The following is a 19,857-nucleotide window of genomic DNA, read 5'->3' on the forward strand; positions in this document are numbered from 1 at the left end:
GCAATGCCTTGTGTAACAGGGCAGCAATCGGCAGATGAAGGAGAAAACATTCATTTGTCAGCTGATCGAATAATATGGTTACTAGTTGGCCTCACAACTCCCCATATAAACAGGGGATGCGCTGCCGACAAGATACAAACATATGGGGACAAATAATCGTATTAACGACTGTCCGTCACCATACATTCTGATCATTGCAATGTTTAAACGGAGCAAACAAGCGCCAAGCAACATACTGTATTGTTCATCGGAGCTAGTGTCCACGTAAGAGGGCCCTTAAATGGTTTCCAATGAAATTGGCTCTATGTATGAGAGATCAGAAGATTAGACTGAGGCCCCATGCACACGACCATAATTTTGATCCACAATTATGGACCGTAATTGCGGACCAAAGTACAGATCCATTATTTTCTATTGCGCACGGACACCTTCCCGTATATTTATGGGAAGGTCTCCGGGCCGTATAAATAACCCGCAAAAAAATTGGGCATGTCCTATTTTATTTTATAGGCAGTGCTCCCATAATTTATAATGAAAGCACGGCCGGCAAATGCAGGCGAGTGTCCGTTGCCAACCATGCCCGTAATCACCGGCAGTGATTACGGCTATGGCCGTGTGCAAGGGGGCCTGAGCCTCGCTAGGAAGAGGACCTAAATAGAGTCATAATCCAGGCACAGAACGACTGGGCACTACAGCAGCTACTGGGAAGAAATAGTTACATTGTTCAGTGAGTAAAATCAATAGGGGAGCTTTATTAAAACTGGTGCAAAGTAGGTGCCTTTTGCAACCAATCAGATGGCTGCTTTAATTTTTCATAGGCCTCTCAAAAATAAGCTGGAATCTGATTGGTTGCCATGGGCAAACAGTCCTTTTTCTTTGCGCCAGTTTTGATACACATCTCCTTCAGTGTGCCTACCATTTCCTATGCTGAAGTGCACTAGGTGGGTTATCCTGGTTGCTACATAGTCTCTCCCCAGCATGAAATGGATGAGAATAGAGAATCAATATTACACTAAACGACAGAGGCGGATACACGTTAGAAATAGCATGGGAAGGCGGTAATCTGGTCTAGTTGTGATACAATTGCAGACATCGTTATTATTGAGCACGCAATACAACATTTCACACAATATCCACCCTTCACTACAAAATCAAGCAGAAAAGCGGTTCGTGCTCTGAGAGGGGACACCTCGTGTATCGGAGATGAGAGCTACGACCTAGCCGATTGAGGCCTAGGAGGAAGCGGGTAGCCCGTGTGCATACAGTCTCAAGCTTCAGCCAGTCAAACACTAAAAAACAAAAAATAAACACGACAGGGCAGCCGCAGCTATACTCAGGCCGGGCCAACTACGTCTACAAAGCAGTCACACTGGAAACTCACAGTCCGTTACTCACCGGTGGAAGCCATTTTGTGTACTCTAACCACCTCAGCGTCCGTGTGGGGAGAGCGGGGCACGCATGCGCTGTACTGATCGACCTGGACCGTACCATTTATTGCTGGGGTAGGGTAAGATCCGGGAACCTGGCTTTGCGTCACTTTATGATAAACAGTGTGCCAGTTCAGTCGTATATTGCTCGGAAACAAAAAGAGAACAGGTATTTTAATTGGAACAGTACATGTAGCATCCAGAAGGTAAGCTGCCCTTATTGCAATTCACCCCTGGTTTAGGTAGTGGTGTGATCCTTTTAGACCCAGTAACTATAGAGAGAGGGGAATAGAGACAAATCTAGAAAGTTGTTTCAGGGCGGGGGTCGGTCTCCTTTTCTTGTCCATTGTAGTTACTGTTTGCTAATCATCAGGGGGGCTTGTAGTTTGGTATTGTGGAAATGGCGCAAAATTGTTGCAAAACCTATTCAGTGTATTCACTGGAGTATTGCATGCACTGACCAAGGGGTTTGTCGTATAAAATGCCTTATATTAGCTATTGTACATTTCCAACAGGTCTGTCAATGAATAAAGACTTCACTCTGGTAATAAATATGTTGCATTGCCACAATATTCTTGATTTGTTTCAGTGAAAGTCGGTATGTCCTTCCCATCACCTACTAAGGGCCCATGCTATACGTCTATATGCTTCTAATTAACATGGAGGCATACAGGTTTCTTCTCACGGATTTATACGGAATTCATGAGGGAAAAAAAAATGGTGATCGTGTTCCATGGCCAGCCGTATTACGGAGGCCTACTCCCTTGACGTCGTTGCTTCTAGGGGAGACGAGGCCTTTCTGAAACTGGTTCTTAAGAGGTTCCTGATGCAGTTCTGAATGGCGAATAACACGTTACGTAGCCTGACATTGTTCTTTACTGTACATCATAGTCTCCAACAAGCATAAATCCCGTGTCCGGTATATCTGCTTTCCGAACACCGTTCTCTCTGGCATAAAATTAACCTGGCACAATAACATTAGTAAGGTTCTATTCACACCGTGTTTTGTCACTATGCCACAACAATATGATCGGTGGGGGTCCAAACTGGAGCCGATAAAGAGAACAAAAGCTCCTTCAGCTATTTCCCCGCACAGAAGCCGTCCGCTAGGCAGGGAACTACATCACAGCTCCATTCATTCAATGTATTCATATTCTGGGGATCAGTGGGGGTCCTGGCAGTCTGGTTCCCACCCATCAACAAGTGAGGGAGTATCCTAGCATTATGCCATCACTTGTAACAAGTGGGAAAACCCATTTACAACGGCACAGAGCCAAAACCTAGATATACATATTCAATTAAAATGTAAGTAGGGATATTGGCCTATTAATTCCAGCAAGGTCAAGTCCTTGGCTGGCCGGGACAATACAACCACTATCACCTCCTGCATGGAGTCTGGCATTCGACCAATGCCTATTAAAATGCTACTAGTAATTGTGGCATAAGAAAGTCCTTATTTCTAAAAAAAAAAACTCCTAAGAGAGTCTATCAGAGAGGAGCGTCCTCTAGCTCAGGGCTGCACAACTGTTTCTAGTTCGAGGGCCACATTTTCAGAATGTACCACTCCCAAGGACCGAAATAAAACTTAAAGGAGTATTTCCATCTTTGTGTTCACATCAGCTTTGCCTTTACATTGAGGGGTTTCCGTCGGAGGTTTCCGTCGGGTTAACCCCTCAAGGGAAAGGCAAACTGAAATTTTAGCTTCCGTTTGCATCACCATTGATATCAATGGTGACGGAAACATTGCTAAAGGTTTCCGTTTGTCATCGTTGTGAAAGGGTTCCGTTTTTTTTGACGGAATCAATAGCGCAGTCGATTGCAGGCTATTGATTCCGTCAAAACAATTGAACCCTGTCACAACGGTGACAAACGGAAACCTTTAGCAACGTTTCCGTCACCATTGATATCAATGGTGATGCAAACGGAAGCTAAGATTTCAACGTAAAGGCAAAGTTGATGTGAACAGGCCCTTTAGACATTTATGGCATAGCAACTCTATATATAATAAATATCTAATAGGTGAGAATTGCATTTCTGGGACTTCCAACTATCCAGAGGATGGGAGTTTTGCAGTTTCTCTCTGATATAGAAGGTACACGTGAGTAGCCAGAAAAGGCACTTCGATGTATCTTCCATTACCTGCACTGATATCTATGATCAGTTCAGGGAAGAGAGAACGGATCTTGCATCTTATGAAGAGTCCGTTCTCTGCATCGCAAGCATGTAGCTGTCTTTTGAAAGCCATGTATTTCCAAACTATTGTTCCCAGTGGATGGGGGCTGCACAGAATTGCGGGCCGATTGTGGCCCCTGGGTAAGAGCCTTTGGTAAATGAGAGATGGATTCCGGTTGATTGCTATGGGCAACTACTCCACTTTTTCTTTGCACTACTTTTGATAAATCTCCCCCATTTTACTGAATGTGGCAGATAACAAATGGGGGGTCATTTATTGGCTACTGTGAAATAGGCGATAGGACAGCCCATGAAATATAGCACGGCTTCAGAATGCTGGCCAAATGGTTACTCTAAACTGCAGGTAGTGCATCACTAGTTTAGAGTAACCATTTGGCCAGCATTCTGAAGCTGTGCTATATTTCATGGGCTGTCCTATGCCTGTCTTTTTTGACAGCCACATCCTACTGATAAACCACCGTTATTGGCACTGTTATAGGGGGGGGGTGTGGGGTTGTATGAATTCTATTTTACGCAGCGTAAAGGAGCAATCCAGGTAAAACTGTTACCCTAGCTCCATAACTACAATGAAGATAGCTGCATGCGACCACCTCGTCTTCTTTTCCCTCAAGTGCAGGGGACCCCTATTCTTCCGACACCTGGAACGTGGATTCTCCCAATACATGGAGTCCCAGACATATACTGTCGATATGCCATAAATGCCTCATATAGGAATGCCCCTTTACGTTTTATTGGAGCCTTTGGGAGTGGTATATAATCTGACAGTGTGGCCCTCGGACCAGAAAAGGTTGTGCACCACTGCTTTAAAGTGGGCCTGGGCTTTAACCCAGTGCAGATCAGCTATATCTGGAGGGAAACTCAACATAGGAAAGTTAAGTCTCCTTCACTTGCCTATAAAAAAAACCTGATGCCAATTGGATACAACTGTTGTTCAAGTGTATACCTTTCTTTGAGTAATTTATTTAACAGCCATAAAAAATGAATACAGTTCGTATACAGTTACATCCCTTTTTGTTTGCAGTATATATGTTTCTTTGATTTTTTTTTTCTCTAAAGTAGTTTATATGTTTGATGCAGGGCGCAAACGTGGTGTGCATAGAGCCTACATCTGCTCCATTTAAAGCAATGAGACCTGTTATGGATTCATAAAGTGCCAACCTTGATGCTCAAGAAACTTTGGAATCTATTTTATATATGGAGTATACTTATTTATTTATTTTAATTCGTTTTTTAATGATTTTTTTCAATAGACAAGGACACAAATCAGACAAAACAGAAAATATTTGTCACGGTATGTGGACCCACTAGGCCGCACCGCCGTAGCAGGGAGGCAGCTGGCCAAACAACAGAGCACCCAATCAATACAAAGTCCAGCACAAGGGTACCTGAATAGTCCAGACAGTGGCAGAGGTTTTAGCACGGATGGGGCTGGATGTGGCAGGTTGCGCCACACATGGCGGTGTAGCAGGAGGAACAGCAGGAATAGGTGCGGTGACGACTGTGTCTTGTGCTTCCAGTTGATGTGCAATGGCGTTCACCGCCAGGAGGACTTGGTCTTGTCGTTACTGAACGTCTTGCATGTTTGCCTGCATGGTTTGTGTCATTGTCAAGGTCTTGGGTTGACCAGCGGGGTCCATGGCCGGAGTATACTGTCACAGTCTGTGGGTATGTGGACCCACTAGTTCGCACCGCCGTAGCGGGGCGGCAGCTGGCCAAACAACAGAGCACCCAATCAATACAAAGTCCAGCACAAGGGTACCTAGAATAGTCCAGACAGAGGCTTTAGCACGGATGGGGCTGGATGTGGCAGGTTGCATCAGTCGTGGCGGATGACAGCAGGTGCAGCAGGTTGCGCCAGACGCCGGGCGGACGACAGTAGGTGCGGCAGGTTGCACCAGGCGTGGCGGACGGCAGTAATTGCAGCAGGACACGACTCCAACACTAGACAGGCTCAGGAACAAAGCACGGCATGGGATACAGCATACAGGTAGCAGGGCACGGGAACACTAGGAACAGGATAACACTGAGGGACCATTTGCACAGACTAACATGGGAATAACTAACAACGCTCAGGCAGGGAGTGAAGGTGCAGGGCCCTTTAAATAGTCCAGTGATTGAGGCTAATTTAAAATGTAATTCATGTGCGCGCGCTGGCCCTTTAAGGTCGAGCACGCGCGCACCCTACAGGACAGTGCCGAACGGAGCAGGAGCGAGTACTGGCGTCTCCTAGGATGGAGATGCCGGCCATCACTCACAGATCCATGGCCGCGGCCGCCGAGGGGTGAGTAGGAATGGCATTCCGCGGCCATGGACGCTGCAATATTGCTATATACACAGTTGAGTCACATTATTATGACCACCAGCTGATATCTAGAGTAACCACAGTGTGCAGCACGGACAGCAGCTAGACGGTCTGGGAGTGACTCAATAAGGTGCCGTTAGGTTGTCTCGGGTATCTGGAGCCATGCTGACTGCTATGCATCCCACATTTACTGGCGGGTGCGTGGGGGATGATCCATAGAGCGAACAAGACTATCAAGGTGGTCCTACAGATGCTCAATTGGGTTCAAGTCTGGTGAATTAGGGGGCCAGGGAAGTACTTGGAAGTCTTGGTCGTGATCTTCCAACCACTGCCGGACATTTCTAGATGTGTGACAAGTCGCATTATCTTGCTGGAAGATCTGCCCCAGGGAAGACAAACAGCATGTATGGGTGGACGTGATCTGCAACAATGGATTCATACCCAAATCGGTTCATAGTGCCTTCCACGTGGATGAGTGGGCCCAGAGAATGCCATGAAAAAATTCCCCAGACCATAACGTTGCCGCCACCAGCTTGTGTTCTTCCAGAAATGGTTGCAGGGTGTTTGTTCTCTGATGTTTTTCACCTGACACGCCAATGTCCATCCGTGCGATGAAGCAGAAAACGTGACTCATTGGAGAAGGCAGTGGAGTTTTTCACCTGTCAAGTCATTCTGCCCTGCCAATCAGCCCCTTTGAACGACGCGTCGTTCAGCTCCAGCAGAACTGCTCAGAAGAGAGCAGATCTGCATTGCCATCGGACGGTGCGGGAACGGGATCATGCGAGTATGTAAAGTTTTTCGTTTTTTTCTAATAAAACTGTGAGTGGCATTATCTATGGGGGGTCATCTATATGTGGGGATGTGGGGCACTGTATACAGGGGGGTCTATAGGTGGGGATGTGGGGCACTATCTACAGGGGGGTCTATATGTGGGGCACTATATACAGGGGGGTCTATATGTGGGGATGCAGGCCACTATCTACAGGGTAGGTCTATATGTGGGGATGTGGACCACTATCTACAGGGGGGTCTATATGTGGGGCACTACAGCGGGTCTATATGTGGTGCACTATATACAGGGGGAGCTATATGTAGAGCACTATATGGGAGCTATTTTTAGGGCACTTTCTATAGGGTGGGCTATATGTGGGACACTATATACAGGGGTGGGCTATATGTGGGACACTATATACAGGGGTGGGTTACCTGTGGGGCACTAGCTACAGGGGGGCTATATGTAGGGCACTGTCTACATGGGTGGGCTATATGTGGGACACTATATACAGGGGGAGCTATATGTGAGACACTATCTACAGAGGTGGGATATACGTGGAGCACTATCTATAGGGGAAACTATATGTAGGGCAGCACGGTGACTCAGTGGTTAGCACTATTGCCTTGCAGCTCTGGAGTCCATATGTGGGCACTATCTACAGAGGGCTGTATGTGGGACACTATAGGGGCTTTTATGTAGGGCACTATCTACACAGGCCCTATGGGGGTCACTATCTACAGGGGGCACAGTGTGTGTGTGGGACACAGTGTATGGTACTATTATAATCAGGGACACAGTGTATGGCGCTATTATAGTTTAGAGGTGTTGAGAATTTAACTTCGTTTATAGGTGCAGAAATGTTTTAAAAGTGAGAACTGAAGACATCTGAGCGGAAAACTGCAGAAATGGGTCATGGCCGGGAGAAATCCATCATGGATGTCTGGACCAGAGGGAGAAGAAAAGAACTAGAATCTGAGACGTCACCAGTGAGTCACTTAAAGGAACAGTGTCATCACAAATTATTTTTTTTATATGTTAAAGATGTTAGTGCTTTATTAAAAACGTTTATATTCATTTGTGTGTTTGTGTTTTACTTTTTCTTATTTTTACACTTTTTCTTCCCTATGGGGGCTGCCATTTTTTGTTCCATTTCTGTGTGTGTCGATTAACGACACATACAGACATGGAATACGGCAGCCACAGTCCCATAGGGACTGCGAACGGCTCCCGTCCCATTGACTGTAGTGTACGGCGTCTGTGTGGGAACTGCGCATGCGCCGCTCCCACACAGTCCTATTCGAAATTGGCGCCGTCCGGCGCCATTTTCCTGTGGACCGGAAGTCGCGGCCGGACAGTAATATTACTACTTCCGGTCGCGGCTTCCGGATTTGTGCACTTGCACCAGCGGCCGCAAACGGAGCGGACGGGCCGGAGGGAGCCGCGGCGGCAGGAGCAGGTAAGAGATTTCAATGTATGTTCGTGTTTGTCTGTGTTTACTACTGTATGTAAACCTACTACACTGTGGGTTAGCTCAAAAAATGGCGACACACAGTGTAGGAGGTTAAACCGTTCAAACCCCTCGTTTATCCCGGCACTAGCCAGGATAAAGGAGGGGGGGATGCTGAGAGCTCACTAGAGCGAGGGCTTTTAACCCAATGTTGCAATGCTGCAACATTGGGAACAGCTCCATCTAGTGACCAAAAATGGGTAGTATTATAAATTAGAAATAATTTATAATATTTCCTGGACTCGTGCAAAAAAAAATAAAAAATTTGAACAATGTTTAACCACCCACACACTAAATGTTTAATTTTTAAAAAAAAAACATGTTTTTCTGGCAACACATCCCCTTTAATGTAAATGTTTAATCTGCCTTTAATCAATACTGTAGTCACTGTATGATCTGCAGCGAGATGATGGGTGGTATGGTTTTTTTTCGTGAAACCGAATCTCCCAGCATATCCTTACTATTGTTCGGGCCATGCTGGGAGCTGTAGTCTTACGCCATACCGGCAGGGGTTGCACTAAATTGAGCTGTATTTGTTCTTGTGTTGTGTATATATGTACTGAGATTTGTTCTGGTGTTGTATATATGTACTGAGCTTGATTCTAGTGCTGTATATATGTATAAGCTTGGTTTTGGTGCTGAATATATGTACTGAAGTTGGTTCTGGTGCTGTATATATGTATGGGCTTGGTTCTAGTGCTGTATTTATGTACTGAGCTTGGTTCTAGTGCTGTATATATGTTCTGAGCTTGGTTCTGGTGCTGTATATATGTCAACTTGGTTCTAGTGCTGTATTTATGTACTGAGCTTGGTTGTGATACTGTATATATGTCAAAGCTTGGTTCTGGAGCTGTAATTTTATTAGCTATATTTATAATAACAAAATTGCAGGTCAGATGGAATTGTTCTGAATTCATTGTATATTTCATGGGAACCTGTCTGGTAGTTTTAACCCCTTTAACCGCCACCATGCGGTAATACATGACCTGACAATATTTCCAAACATTCCCTTGTATGTTTTTTTCAGATGCAGCAAAATCTTTAAAATCTACTTTTAAGGAGGAATTGCTGTCCGCTGACAGGGGCAAGTCTGTGCTCTTTGTCCAAACTTGGGCAGTGTGGTCTGGATTCCGGGGTGGTACTGATCTACCTCTCTGGCTGTATGGAAGGTTCTGAGCAACTTCTGTGATCCTACTCCATGCGCTATGTGTGTCTGTGTTTCCCTTTGTTATCTGATGTCTTGTGTTGGTGTTATATTATATTTGTGGCACTTATACGTACCAACTCTTACTTTACCGGGGCCTGGTCCCCATGTTTACTTATTTTACTATCTTGATGTGAATTTGGTACAGTTAGTACCACTGTATTTTGATTTATACGCACTTTAGATGGCTGGGAGGGTACCTCCCATTGTGTCCATGCATTTTATATACTGTTCATATACTGTAAAAATCTGTATTTTATATTGCGTACAAATCTTTCTGCCAATATTGTACAATGTTCTATATGCTGTAATCTTTTTGCATAATAAAAATCTTGATAAAGAAAAAAAAAAAAAAATCTACTTTTAAAACGGCACAAACTATATGCTAATTACTCATTAAAGGGTCATGGGGCGGTGACGCTATCCTGAAGAGTCACATAGTCTCGCCTCCAAACCCACCTTTCCATGTTTGATTGACATCTCCCTGGCTGATACAACTTTCTCGGATGCGCCATTGCCTAGTAGCACTATACACAAGGGGGGCTGTGTGGCACTATACACAAGGGGGAGCTGTGTGGCACTATACACATGGGGAACTGCATGGCACTATTTACAAGGGGGAAGGCTGTAGCTCTATCTACAGGGGGCTGAGTGTAGTGCAATCAACAGGGGTCTGTGTCTGGCACTATCTAGTAAGGGGGGCTGTGTGGCACTATATACAAGGGAGGGGGCTGTGTGACACTATATACAGTGGGAGCTGTATAGCGCTATATACAGTGGGGGCTTTATGGCGATATCTACAGGGGGGGCTGTATGGAACTATCTACAAGGGGGAGGTGGGGGCGCTATCTACAAATGGTGTGTGACACTGTCTATAGGCGGGGCTATATAGCAGTCTACAGGGGGGTTGTATGACACATTCTATAGGGGGCACTATTTATAAGGGGGGCTGCTTGTGGCACCCGGGGGGGGGGCCTGGTCAAGAGTTTGCTATGGGGCCCAGTCTTTCCTAGTTACGCCCCTGGGAGAAGGCAAACCTTTGTCATTCATCGGTGGTCCAATTCCGTTCTGCCGTGCAAATTGAAGCCTTTTTTCCAATGCACTTTTGTTAGCATAGGAGAAGTGACCATCCGTCTGCTTCGGAGCCCCATACACAGTAGGGTTCGCTGATAGCCCCCTAGTTGATTTTCACAGTGAGCTGCTCCACCTTCGTAGCCGACGTTCACCTCTCATATCAATTTTATGTGGTGCTCCGCAGTTTCCACGTCCGTTATTTCCAGTGGTGCCATTTGTCCACTCACGATACACTTTCACCACAGCAGCACACAAACCATTTTACTGTTTGGGAAATACAGCCCCCCCTTGGCCCAAAAGCCAATAATGATCCCTTTTTGCAACTCTGATAAATCGCCCCTTTGTGTTCAGACAGCCTATCGCACACCTTATATACCCACCAAGCCAGCCCACGACACATCACTTCCTTCATGGGCTACGCGCTGCCGACGTCGAAAGTAGGAGGTGGTCATATTAAAGTGACTCAACCGTGTATATCGAATACATGTCGAGTAAACTCCAGGGTATGTTCAGTTTGGGACCCTGTTTTCAACATAGGTGAGGGTCCCAGAGCTGGGACCTGCATCTATCAGACATTTATGGCATATCCTATGGATATGCCATAAATGTCTAAGTTCGGAATTTCCTTTTAAGACAAAACATAGGTGGTATTAGTGACATATTCCATATAGGTTGACTTTTGTTTGCCTCTCCTCGGTTCTTGTCTGTCCAAGTTTCACTCCATAATATATGAATTACAGGCTGTCAGATTTCCATGTATTTACAAATGTTGGGAGGAAAGTCATTTGCTGGAATAACTGTTCTGTCTTGTAGGTGAGAAAGGAGATCCCCAATCTCATTAGTGATGATGAGATTGGCGCTCGGAACAGGACCACCACTAGGATGTCTTTTGCTGATGCTTTTGCTGCTGCTTGGGAGTATCATTCTGTCTTGTAGTGACTTTGTGCTGCACCTGGAAACTTTACAGGAAATTTGGGATGGTGAGACAATTCATTGACATATAATCACATGTGTAACAAATATTGTAATGATAATGTAAAAAGAAAAACACATTTTCACATTTGAATACAATTTTGGTGTTTTATATACTAGTCCTTATCAATGAATTAGAATATCATCAAAAAGTTAATTTATTTCAGTAATTCAATTAAAAAAGTGAAACTCATATATATTATATAGATTCATTACACACAGAATGATCCATTTCCAGCATTTCCTTTTAATGTTGAAGATTATGGCTAACCGTTAATGAAAACCCAAAATTTAGCGTCTTAGAAAATTTGAATATTATATAAACCCAATTTAAAAAATGATTTTTAATGCGGTAATGTTTTCCTACTGAAACATATGTACAGTATATGCCCTCAGTACTTGGTTGGGGCTCCTTTTGCATGAATTACTGCATCAATGCGGAGTGGCATGGGGCGATCAGCCTGTGGCACTGCTGAGGTGTTATCAATGCGGCGTGGCATGGAGGCGATCAGCCTGTGGCACTGCTGAGGTGTTATCAATGCGGCGTGGCATGGGGCGATCAGCCTGTGGCACTGCTGAGGTGTTATGGAAGCCCAGGTTGCTTTGATAGCGGCCTTCAGCTCGTCTGCACTGTTGGGTCTGGTCTCTCATCTTCCTCTTGACAATACCTCATAGATTCTCTATAGTGTTTAGGTCAGGTGAGTTTGCTGGCCAATCAAGCGCAGTGATACTGTGGTTATTAAACCAGGTATTGGTACTTTTGGCAGTGTGGGCAGGTGCCAAGTCCTGCTGGAAAATGAAATCAGCATCTCCATAAAGCTTGTCAGCAGAGGGAAACATGAAGTGCTCGAAAATTTCCTAATAGACGGCTGCGTTGACTCTGGACTTGATATAACACAGTGGCCCAACACTTTTGCTCAGTGGTCCAAAGTCCTGTTTTCAGATGAAAGTACATTTTGCATTTCATTTGGAAATCAAGGTCCCAGAGTCTGAAGGAAGAGTGGAGAGGCATCAATCCAGGTTACTTGTGGTCCAGTGTGAAGTTTCCACAGCCAGTGATGGTTTGGGGAGCCATGTCATCTGCTGGTGTTGATCCACTGTGTTATATCACTCCTCAACATTAAAAGGAAAAAATGCTGGAAATAGATCACTCTATGTGTAATGAATCTATATAATATAATGAGTTTCACTTTTTGAATTGAATTACTGAAATAAATAAACTTTTTGATGATATTGTAATTCATTGAGAAGGACTAGTATAGGTACAATCTACATAAGTTATATATCTTTGTAAACATATTGCACTGACCTTGAGTTACAGCCTGTATTATAGTCTAGAGCTGCATGTATAATTCTCCTGGTAGCCATTGGAAAAAGTCCACAAGTTTTTTCACAGGCACATCGCTAACATTATTTCTGAGGTCTTATAAGTGTATATTCACACGCAGCAGATTTGTTGCATAAATTCTGTGACTGTCCCATTCATCTAAATAAAGCTTGCAGAAACTCATGTGCTTGCTCCCAAAATAACCTCATTTAGATGAATGGAACTGAATTCACTTGAATAGGACATTAGTGCAATACCTTGCATGGCCGCTATAAATGTAACGGTGCATGCAGGTACGAACATAAAGAAGAACCATGTAAACCATAAAGATACTGTGGCGCTCGTACGAGCGCCGTGGCACCTTTAAACAGCTGATCGGCGGCGGTGCCGACAGTCTGACCCCCACCGATCTAATATTGATGGCCTATCCTTAGGATAGGCCATGACATTTTATAACCAGAATAACCGCTTTAACATTCTACTTTTTACATTATTAACACCATTATTTAGGTTGGGCATGTATCATCCTGCCTTAGCCACATTTCTGTTACTAGCATTACTAAACCACAAAAGTTTGCTTTGGAAGCCTCAAATATTCCTGCAACCTATTCTCAGCTCTTTAGATCACTTTTAGGATAGATTCACACTTATTGTTTATGAGCGTTTTGTTTGTTTTTTTGCTGCAGTTTTTTTTGTTGTGGGTGCTTAGGTGCAGCTTCCAGATGTTAGTTGAAAGTCTATAGTTAAAATATGAAAATTTCTACATACACAACATTTTGGTTTATGCCATTTTAGTGGCATTTGTGGGGTCAGTGGTGTTTTTATCAAAACTCAGCATGCTGAAAATATGGCATTTTTTCAGGCATTTTTCTGCATAAGCTTCTTAATAGAATGTCAAACACCTGGAAAAACGATTGTACAAAATGAGACCAATTAAAAACACCACTAAAAACACATTAAATTATTTTATAAAAACGGTTTAGATTTCAGGCCTTGTTTACATACGTTTTAAGACAAAACAAAAAGACCCTGTGTGAAGGAGGCGTTACTCCTGTTTACACGTGGCTTGGACTACTCCCCTTGGGAAATTGACATGGGCCAAAACTTGTTGCTTACATCTTGTACATGTCCAAAGAGTACTGGAAGAATGTAAAGGTGTTGTCTATCTTCTGCCACATAATTTATTACAGAGACAGCCAACTATTTCCTAATGTATTTTGGGCCATATTTATCCATGCAATTACGGCAGTACTCCATTGAAAAAAATGGCGCTCAAGCGTACTGCCATACTTATCAAGCCCTATACACTTTTTATGAGATCTATCCCTACACACTGAATATATAGGGTGTGTATACTTAGAATCCCTATTAATGATACTGACCGTTTATGGAGCTTCTGTCTGTTTTTCAGGGCATCGGCTATTCACACATGTGCTCTGTGCCACGGACAATCTTCTGCTGGTATTATCATTGGTTCTTTTCCCTCTTCTGTTCTGGAGGATGGAGGAACGTCTTGGTACCTTATACTTTCTGCAGTTGTCCTGTGTTTGCACACTGTGCTCTGCCATTCTTTACCTTCTGCTATCCCTCCTTCTGCCTCTGACAGCTGTCCCTGCTTCTGGATACCTTGCCACCCAATTGGCATTATTGGTAGCGAAGCACAAAGCGGTCACATGGAGACTTGGGAAGATGTCTTTTATGTTGCCATATGGAATCCTAATAATGACTCCGCTACTTTTTCCGGATTCTTCTCTTCTATTCCATATCTGTGGAATAATCAGTGGACTGGCCAGTATCCTTTCAAGTGAAATTCATAAGGACAAGCAATGGAATATTATATATAATCCCATGCATTTAAAGAAGGCAGAGATTAAATGCGGTACTAAGTATATCATAAGGTAGCCAGATGTTAACAGTGGCCAGTTTGGAATAGCTGCAATGCTCTGACAATTTTTTACTCTTAACCATCAAATTGCCCCCAAATTAATTGGGATGATTATTGTCTAATGCCAGTAGTTCCCCCCATTTTGAGTATATAGACCTGTCCAGTCCTGCTTTTTCATGACTTGCTTTGGTACATATGCATATATTTACAGCTCAGCTGTATAGCCATGAGCTCCGTTGTGCAATCTGAAGTCTCAAAAGATGTTATTCTTCTAAACATTATGGAATGCACTAGTAGCCTCCTTGGGCCCAGCTATGATCACAAAGATGGATCTCTAGGATATAGAGTGCAAAAATATCACTCTTATATGCAAAGATATTTGTATACTTGTAAGTGGAATCGGAGAAAAAAAATGAAATCCAAGATTCGTGACAGGTTGATTTTAGTGCCAAGCCAATAGAGCAGCCTGATTCTGCAGGCAAATGTGAGGGCCAGATGCAATGAAAATGAATGTGGCAGAATTGCTAGCACTCCATTATAAGAAAAAACATACATAAGCTGCAGTATATTCCAACATAAGTTATTCAATTCTGCTATTTAAATACTTGGGGTAGCTGGAAATAGCGAGACGGTATACAGTAGACTTATTTTTTGGGGGTAGTATTAGCTTTTAATGTATACAAATAAACTGGGTTTGTTTAAGATTTCCCTTACAGTTCGCCTGCAGCTCGTGCTGGATTGCTCCGTCACCTTGAGCTGCCAGTTTCAAGAAGAGAGGCACTGGATAGCATGCACCTCTGCAACTGCTTGACATATTTTAACCTGGCACGGTTTATCCCAACTCAAGAAGAAAGTTCTTTATTATATGAGGTTAATTCCAGAGCAGAAGAGCGGTAGGTGACACATACACATACTTCACAGCTATTCATTACAAACGATAATACACAATACGATTTCCTGTTTTGATCTGGTAATATTCTTTCTCTTTCTTAGACTTCCGTTCACTTATACAGATGCATATGACGTTCTCTCTACTGATTTGCCCATAGGAGGAGTAACTATGCATACTTCAAATGTTACCAATGTTAGAGAGACTTCTGTCTGGTTGGGAAACCGAGTATCTTTGGAAGAGGAGATGTTTGAAGCAGGTATTCTGGCTTCTATGAGGGAATATGAAGAACAGGAAAAGCTGAAGCAGCAGCCGACCCTGAACAAATCCAGTGTGTCGGCACTTAGGTGAGATACACTAGATCTAATAAACACATTTTCTAGCCTCTCAGGCTTCCTAGTAGACGTAGAAAACTCTAAAGCCTTATTGCTGAAAGGCCCAGCATGGACGCAAGACTTTTCCTCTAAGTGGGCGCCAAGGCCATCACGTTCTTAAAGGTGGTGAGCCCAAGAAGTCAGGGGCGTAACTACCGCTAAAGCAGCCGTAGCGGCTGCTACGGGGCCCGCAGCATGAGGGGGCCCGTACCACCCGCCGGCACAGCCCCCCCCATGGCCGGAGGCTCCGCTAGCAGCCGCTATAGCTGCTACAGCGCGACGCCACTGAAGAGGTTGTTCCTACAAACGACTGGCATCCCCTATCCATGGGATAGGGGTTAAATGTGTGATCGCTGGGACGCCCAGCGATAAGGAGAACGGGGGACCGAAAGTCCCCCAAAGTTCTCCATGACAAACCTCGGACTTCCGGGGGCTGTCTGCAGCTCCATAGAAATGACTTGCGCATCGGTCGCGCTTGTGCGCATGCGTGACCAGCGCTCCTTTCATTTTTATTGAACTGCGCAGACGCTGGAAGTCTGAGGTTTGTCATGGAGAACTTGGGGGGACTTTTGGTCCCTCGTTCTCCTTATCGCTGCCAGCGATCACACATGTATCCCCTATCCTGTGGATGGGGGATATATCTCTTTTGTAGGACAAACTGTAGGCCGGTTTTTTTTTTTTGTGGGGGCTATATGGTGTTATCTACAGCGGGGGGGGGGGCTATATGGCGTTATCTACAGCGGGGGGTCTGTATGGCGTTCTCTACAGGGGGGATTTGGGGCTGTAAGACGTTATCTACAGGGGGCTGTGTATGGTGCTATCTATAGGGGGGCGCTGTGTGGTGGAATCTATAGGGAGGCACTATCTACAAGGGGGGGTTGTGTGATACCCAGCGGAGGGGGGGCCCCAGTCAAAAGTTTGCTATGGGGTCCAGTCTTTCCTAGTTACGCCCCTGCAAGAAGTGATGTTAAATTATGTCTAAATGTATGAAGGAAGGGAAGAAGGGAAAGGTATGTGATCTAATACTAATAATTAACTTTTATTGATATACATTAAAATAGACAATTAAACTAAAAGTCCAATGGTGCAACAAGGTATGTGTGAGTGACCCCCAAACTCACATACCTGTGGGCCATGTATAGTGTGGTATAATATACTTATGAATTGTGGTAAGTCTTGCTATCAATAGTGTTTAAATGAGGAACACATAAGCTTATGCTTCCAGAATGGCAAGCATGTAGTCTAAGACTGTGGCAATGCAAGATTGAGGGCAGTGGTAGCCAATTGCACTACCATGCAGCAGCACTGCAACACAGTGTGAACATGAACTTGCTGATTACGCCCTCACGCTGAGGTCTCTGTGGACCAGAGAGATAGCGTGTGACGAAGCCTATAGCTACAATGCTGTCAATTGTATAACAAGATCATCGCTATACTGAATGACAGAGGGCTGTATGGTGGTAGAATTGATTTTATTATAAGCAATACAGTATGTGAGGGTGTTAGGCAACAAGTTGGAGTGGTTGAAGCTACTCGTGTCATATAACACACCTGTAGGGCATGGCAGTGAATGAGTCAGGGCAATTAGCCTGCCGCACCATCACACAGAACTGCCACGGCACAGTGTGAACAGTTGCAGGCAGCTGGATTCTCACGCCACCGTCCCTGGGACCAGAGCAGCAGCGTAGAGAACAGCCGGGGTTACCTAACTGTGGTCGCGCTCAGCATCAGCTGAGAGGCGGTATCACAACGCTGTGCCGGAGTGTGACTCAACTGTAAGTGGAGTCAAACTCAGTGTGTGCACTGTTTCTCAGAGCGGAGCGGTGCTTCCAGCTCTGAGAAATCAGAAGGCCCCGCAGGATAAGCTGTCCTGCAAGACAATAGTCCTGTTCCCGTGAGCAAGCGGGGTAGACACCAATGAGGGAACCGCACGGTAGATTCACCGGCGGTCAAATTGGAGCGTAGCGGCTGAATGGAAGCTCACACCCAGTTTAATTGTCTATTTTAATGTATATCAATAAAAGTTAATTATTAGTATTAGATCACATACCTTTCCCTTCTTCCCTTCCTTCATACATATAGCTTTAATGGGTGGTGCACACCAATGTGATCTGTTGACAATCCTGTGAGATAGGTGGTCATCTAGACATTTCCCTAAATTATGTCTAATAAACGTTGTCATATAATGGCAAAGCTTCACCCTTTCATTTCAGGCCGTACAGGTCTCTTAAAAATGTTTCCCAAGTTCCTTTACAAAGTACATGTCTACTCCTGGGGCACCGCTATGTACTTGGAATAAACAGTACACCAAGAGTGTCATGATGAGGCATAGGATAACAACAATTGGCTATCCCTTTCTAGATTTAAAGTGTAGCTAAACGTTTGACAAACTTCTAACATGTCATAGGGACATGTCAGAAGTTTGTATTGGTGGGGGTCCGAGCACGGAGACCCCCACCAATCGCTAGAACGAAGCAGCTGAAGCGATCATGTGAGTGCTGAGCCGCTTCGTGTCTGTTCATCTTTTTCCGGAAAGCCGATGTTTCAGAGTACGGGCTCATAGACTTTCTATTGAGTCCGTACACCGATACATTTATTTCCGGAAAAAGTCGAACAGACACGAAGCGGCTAAGCGCTCACACGAACACTTCAGCTGCTTCATTCTAGCAATTGGTGGGGGTCTCAGTGCTCGGACCCCCACCAATCCAAACTTCTGACATGTCCCTATGACATGTCAGAAGTTTGTCAAACGTTTAGCTACACTTTAAGCGAGAACAGGATGCCTTCTCCATCCCTTGTTTATCTCCCTCCCCAACCTACCCGCCATCTTCCTTATACCTCCTCATTTTCTCTATTTTACACATCCACATAATTGCCTCAGTTTGGACCATAATAGACAATGAACAGCCACAGATGTCTCTTAAGATCCTGATCTGATGCCAAAAACCCTAGCATAACATGATGGCAAATAATTACAGAATCATGAGAAATTAGGTTTCTTCTTTTGTAAACTTGTTAAAAAAAAAAAGCTAGGTGACAACTTCTATGAGAGCTGTGATGGAAACTATATTGCTTTTTACTTAGCTGTCCAATAAATAAATATAATGGTTGAATAGAATGTTTAATAATTTGATAGAAGAGGAGTCCCAAGGACAATCTATTTAAAAATGCTTTTCTCAATTTTTTTTTTCTACTTGTACACTTGACTTCCTTTTTTAGGCTACAGCAGCTGGAGCGCATGGGATTTCCCACAGAATCAGCAGTTGTTGCATTAGCTGCCACAGGAAAAGTGGAGAGAGCAGTGTCCCTTCTTGTGGAAGGAGAAATTGGTGGAGACATTACAGTGGCTAATGAAAGACCATCTTCTCGAGGACAGCTAAACACAGCTGATACAGGACACTTAAACCCATGATACATGAACTTTAAATACTTTTAAATATTTGTAAAAGAAAAAACATTCTTAAGAGCCATTTACTTAAAGAGGCTCTGTCACCACATTATAAGTGGCCTATGTTCTACGTAATGTGATCGGCGATGTAATGTGGATTACAACAATGTTTTTTATTTAGAAAAACTATAATTTTTGACGGAGTTACGAAATATTTTAGCTTTATGCTAATGACTTTCTTAATGCTCAACTGGGCGTGTTTTACTTTTTGACCAAGTGGGCGTTGTGGAGAGAAGTGTATGACACTGACCAATCAGCGTCATACACTTCTCTCCATTCATTTACACAGCACATGTCCTGACACGTTTGTGGTTTATTTACAGCACAACAAGTGTAATCTCGCTGTAAATGTCAGATTACAGCGTAATCTCGCGAGACTACGCTTGCTGTGCTGTAAATCAACCACAAACGTTAGTGAAGTGTCAGGATTCTGAATAGACATCACGTCCTGGCTGGTAGTGATGTCCACTCACTGTCAGG

General features: G+C 44.1%; 2 protein-coding genes across 4 annotated transcripts in view; one reads left to right on the forward strand and one right to left on the reverse strand.

The window, feature by feature from the left end:
- The window catches only part of EWSR1 (EWS RNA binding protein 1), a 52,200-nt gene extending 50,737 nt beyond the window's left edge, over positions 1–1,463 (reverse strand). For 2 of the 3 annotated variants that reach the window (XM_075829989.1, XM_075829980.1), the window contains exon 1: positions 1,396–1,462. In XM_075829989.1, coding sequence (XP_075686104.1) covers positions 1,396–1,408 — 13 coding nt within the window. In that variant the 5' untranslated portion in view covers positions 1,409–1,462. Of the gene's footprint in view, positions 1–1,395 lie in introns of all 3 variants that reach the window. The other variant, XM_075829998.1, reaches the window with a different exon arrangement.
- On the forward strand, positions 1,391–19,418 carry RHBDD3 (rhomboid domain containing 3). The gene is made up of 6 exons (XM_075830012.1): positions 1,391–1,633; positions 11,296–11,462; positions 14,193–14,573; positions 15,394–15,559; positions 15,660–15,902; positions 19,149–19,418. The coding sequence occupies exons 2-6, from the start codon at positions 11,327–11,329 to the stop codon at positions 19,339–19,341; spliced, it is 1,119 nt and encodes a 372-aa protein (XP_075686127.1). The 5' UTR covers positions 1,391–1,633; positions 11,296–11,326; the 3' UTR covers positions 19,342–19,418.
- The last annotated feature ends 439 nt before the right edge of the window (positions 19,419–19,857 follow it).

The sequence above is a fragment of the Rhinoderma darwinii genome, chromosome 1 (assembly GCF_050947455.1).
Source record: "Rhinoderma darwinii isolate aRhiDar2 chromosome 1, aRhiDar2.hap1, whole genome shotgun sequence".
NCBI lineage: Eukaryota > Metazoa > Chordata > Amphibia > Anura > Rhinodermatidae > Rhinoderma > Rhinoderma darwinii.

Coding starts and splice junctions, on each gene's coding strand:
- RHBDD3 (XM_075830012.1), top strand. CDS start 11,327: ATGATGAGATTGGCGCTCGGAACAGGACCACCACTAGGATGTCTTTTG. Junction 14,574..15,393: donor AATAATCAGTGGACTGGCCA/GTATCCTTTCAA, acceptor GTTCGCCTGCAG/CTCGTGCTGGATTGCTCCGT. Junction 15,903..19,148: donor TCCAGTGTGTCGGCACTTAG/GTGAGATACACT, acceptor TTCCTTTTTTAG/GCTACAGCAGCTGGAGCGCA.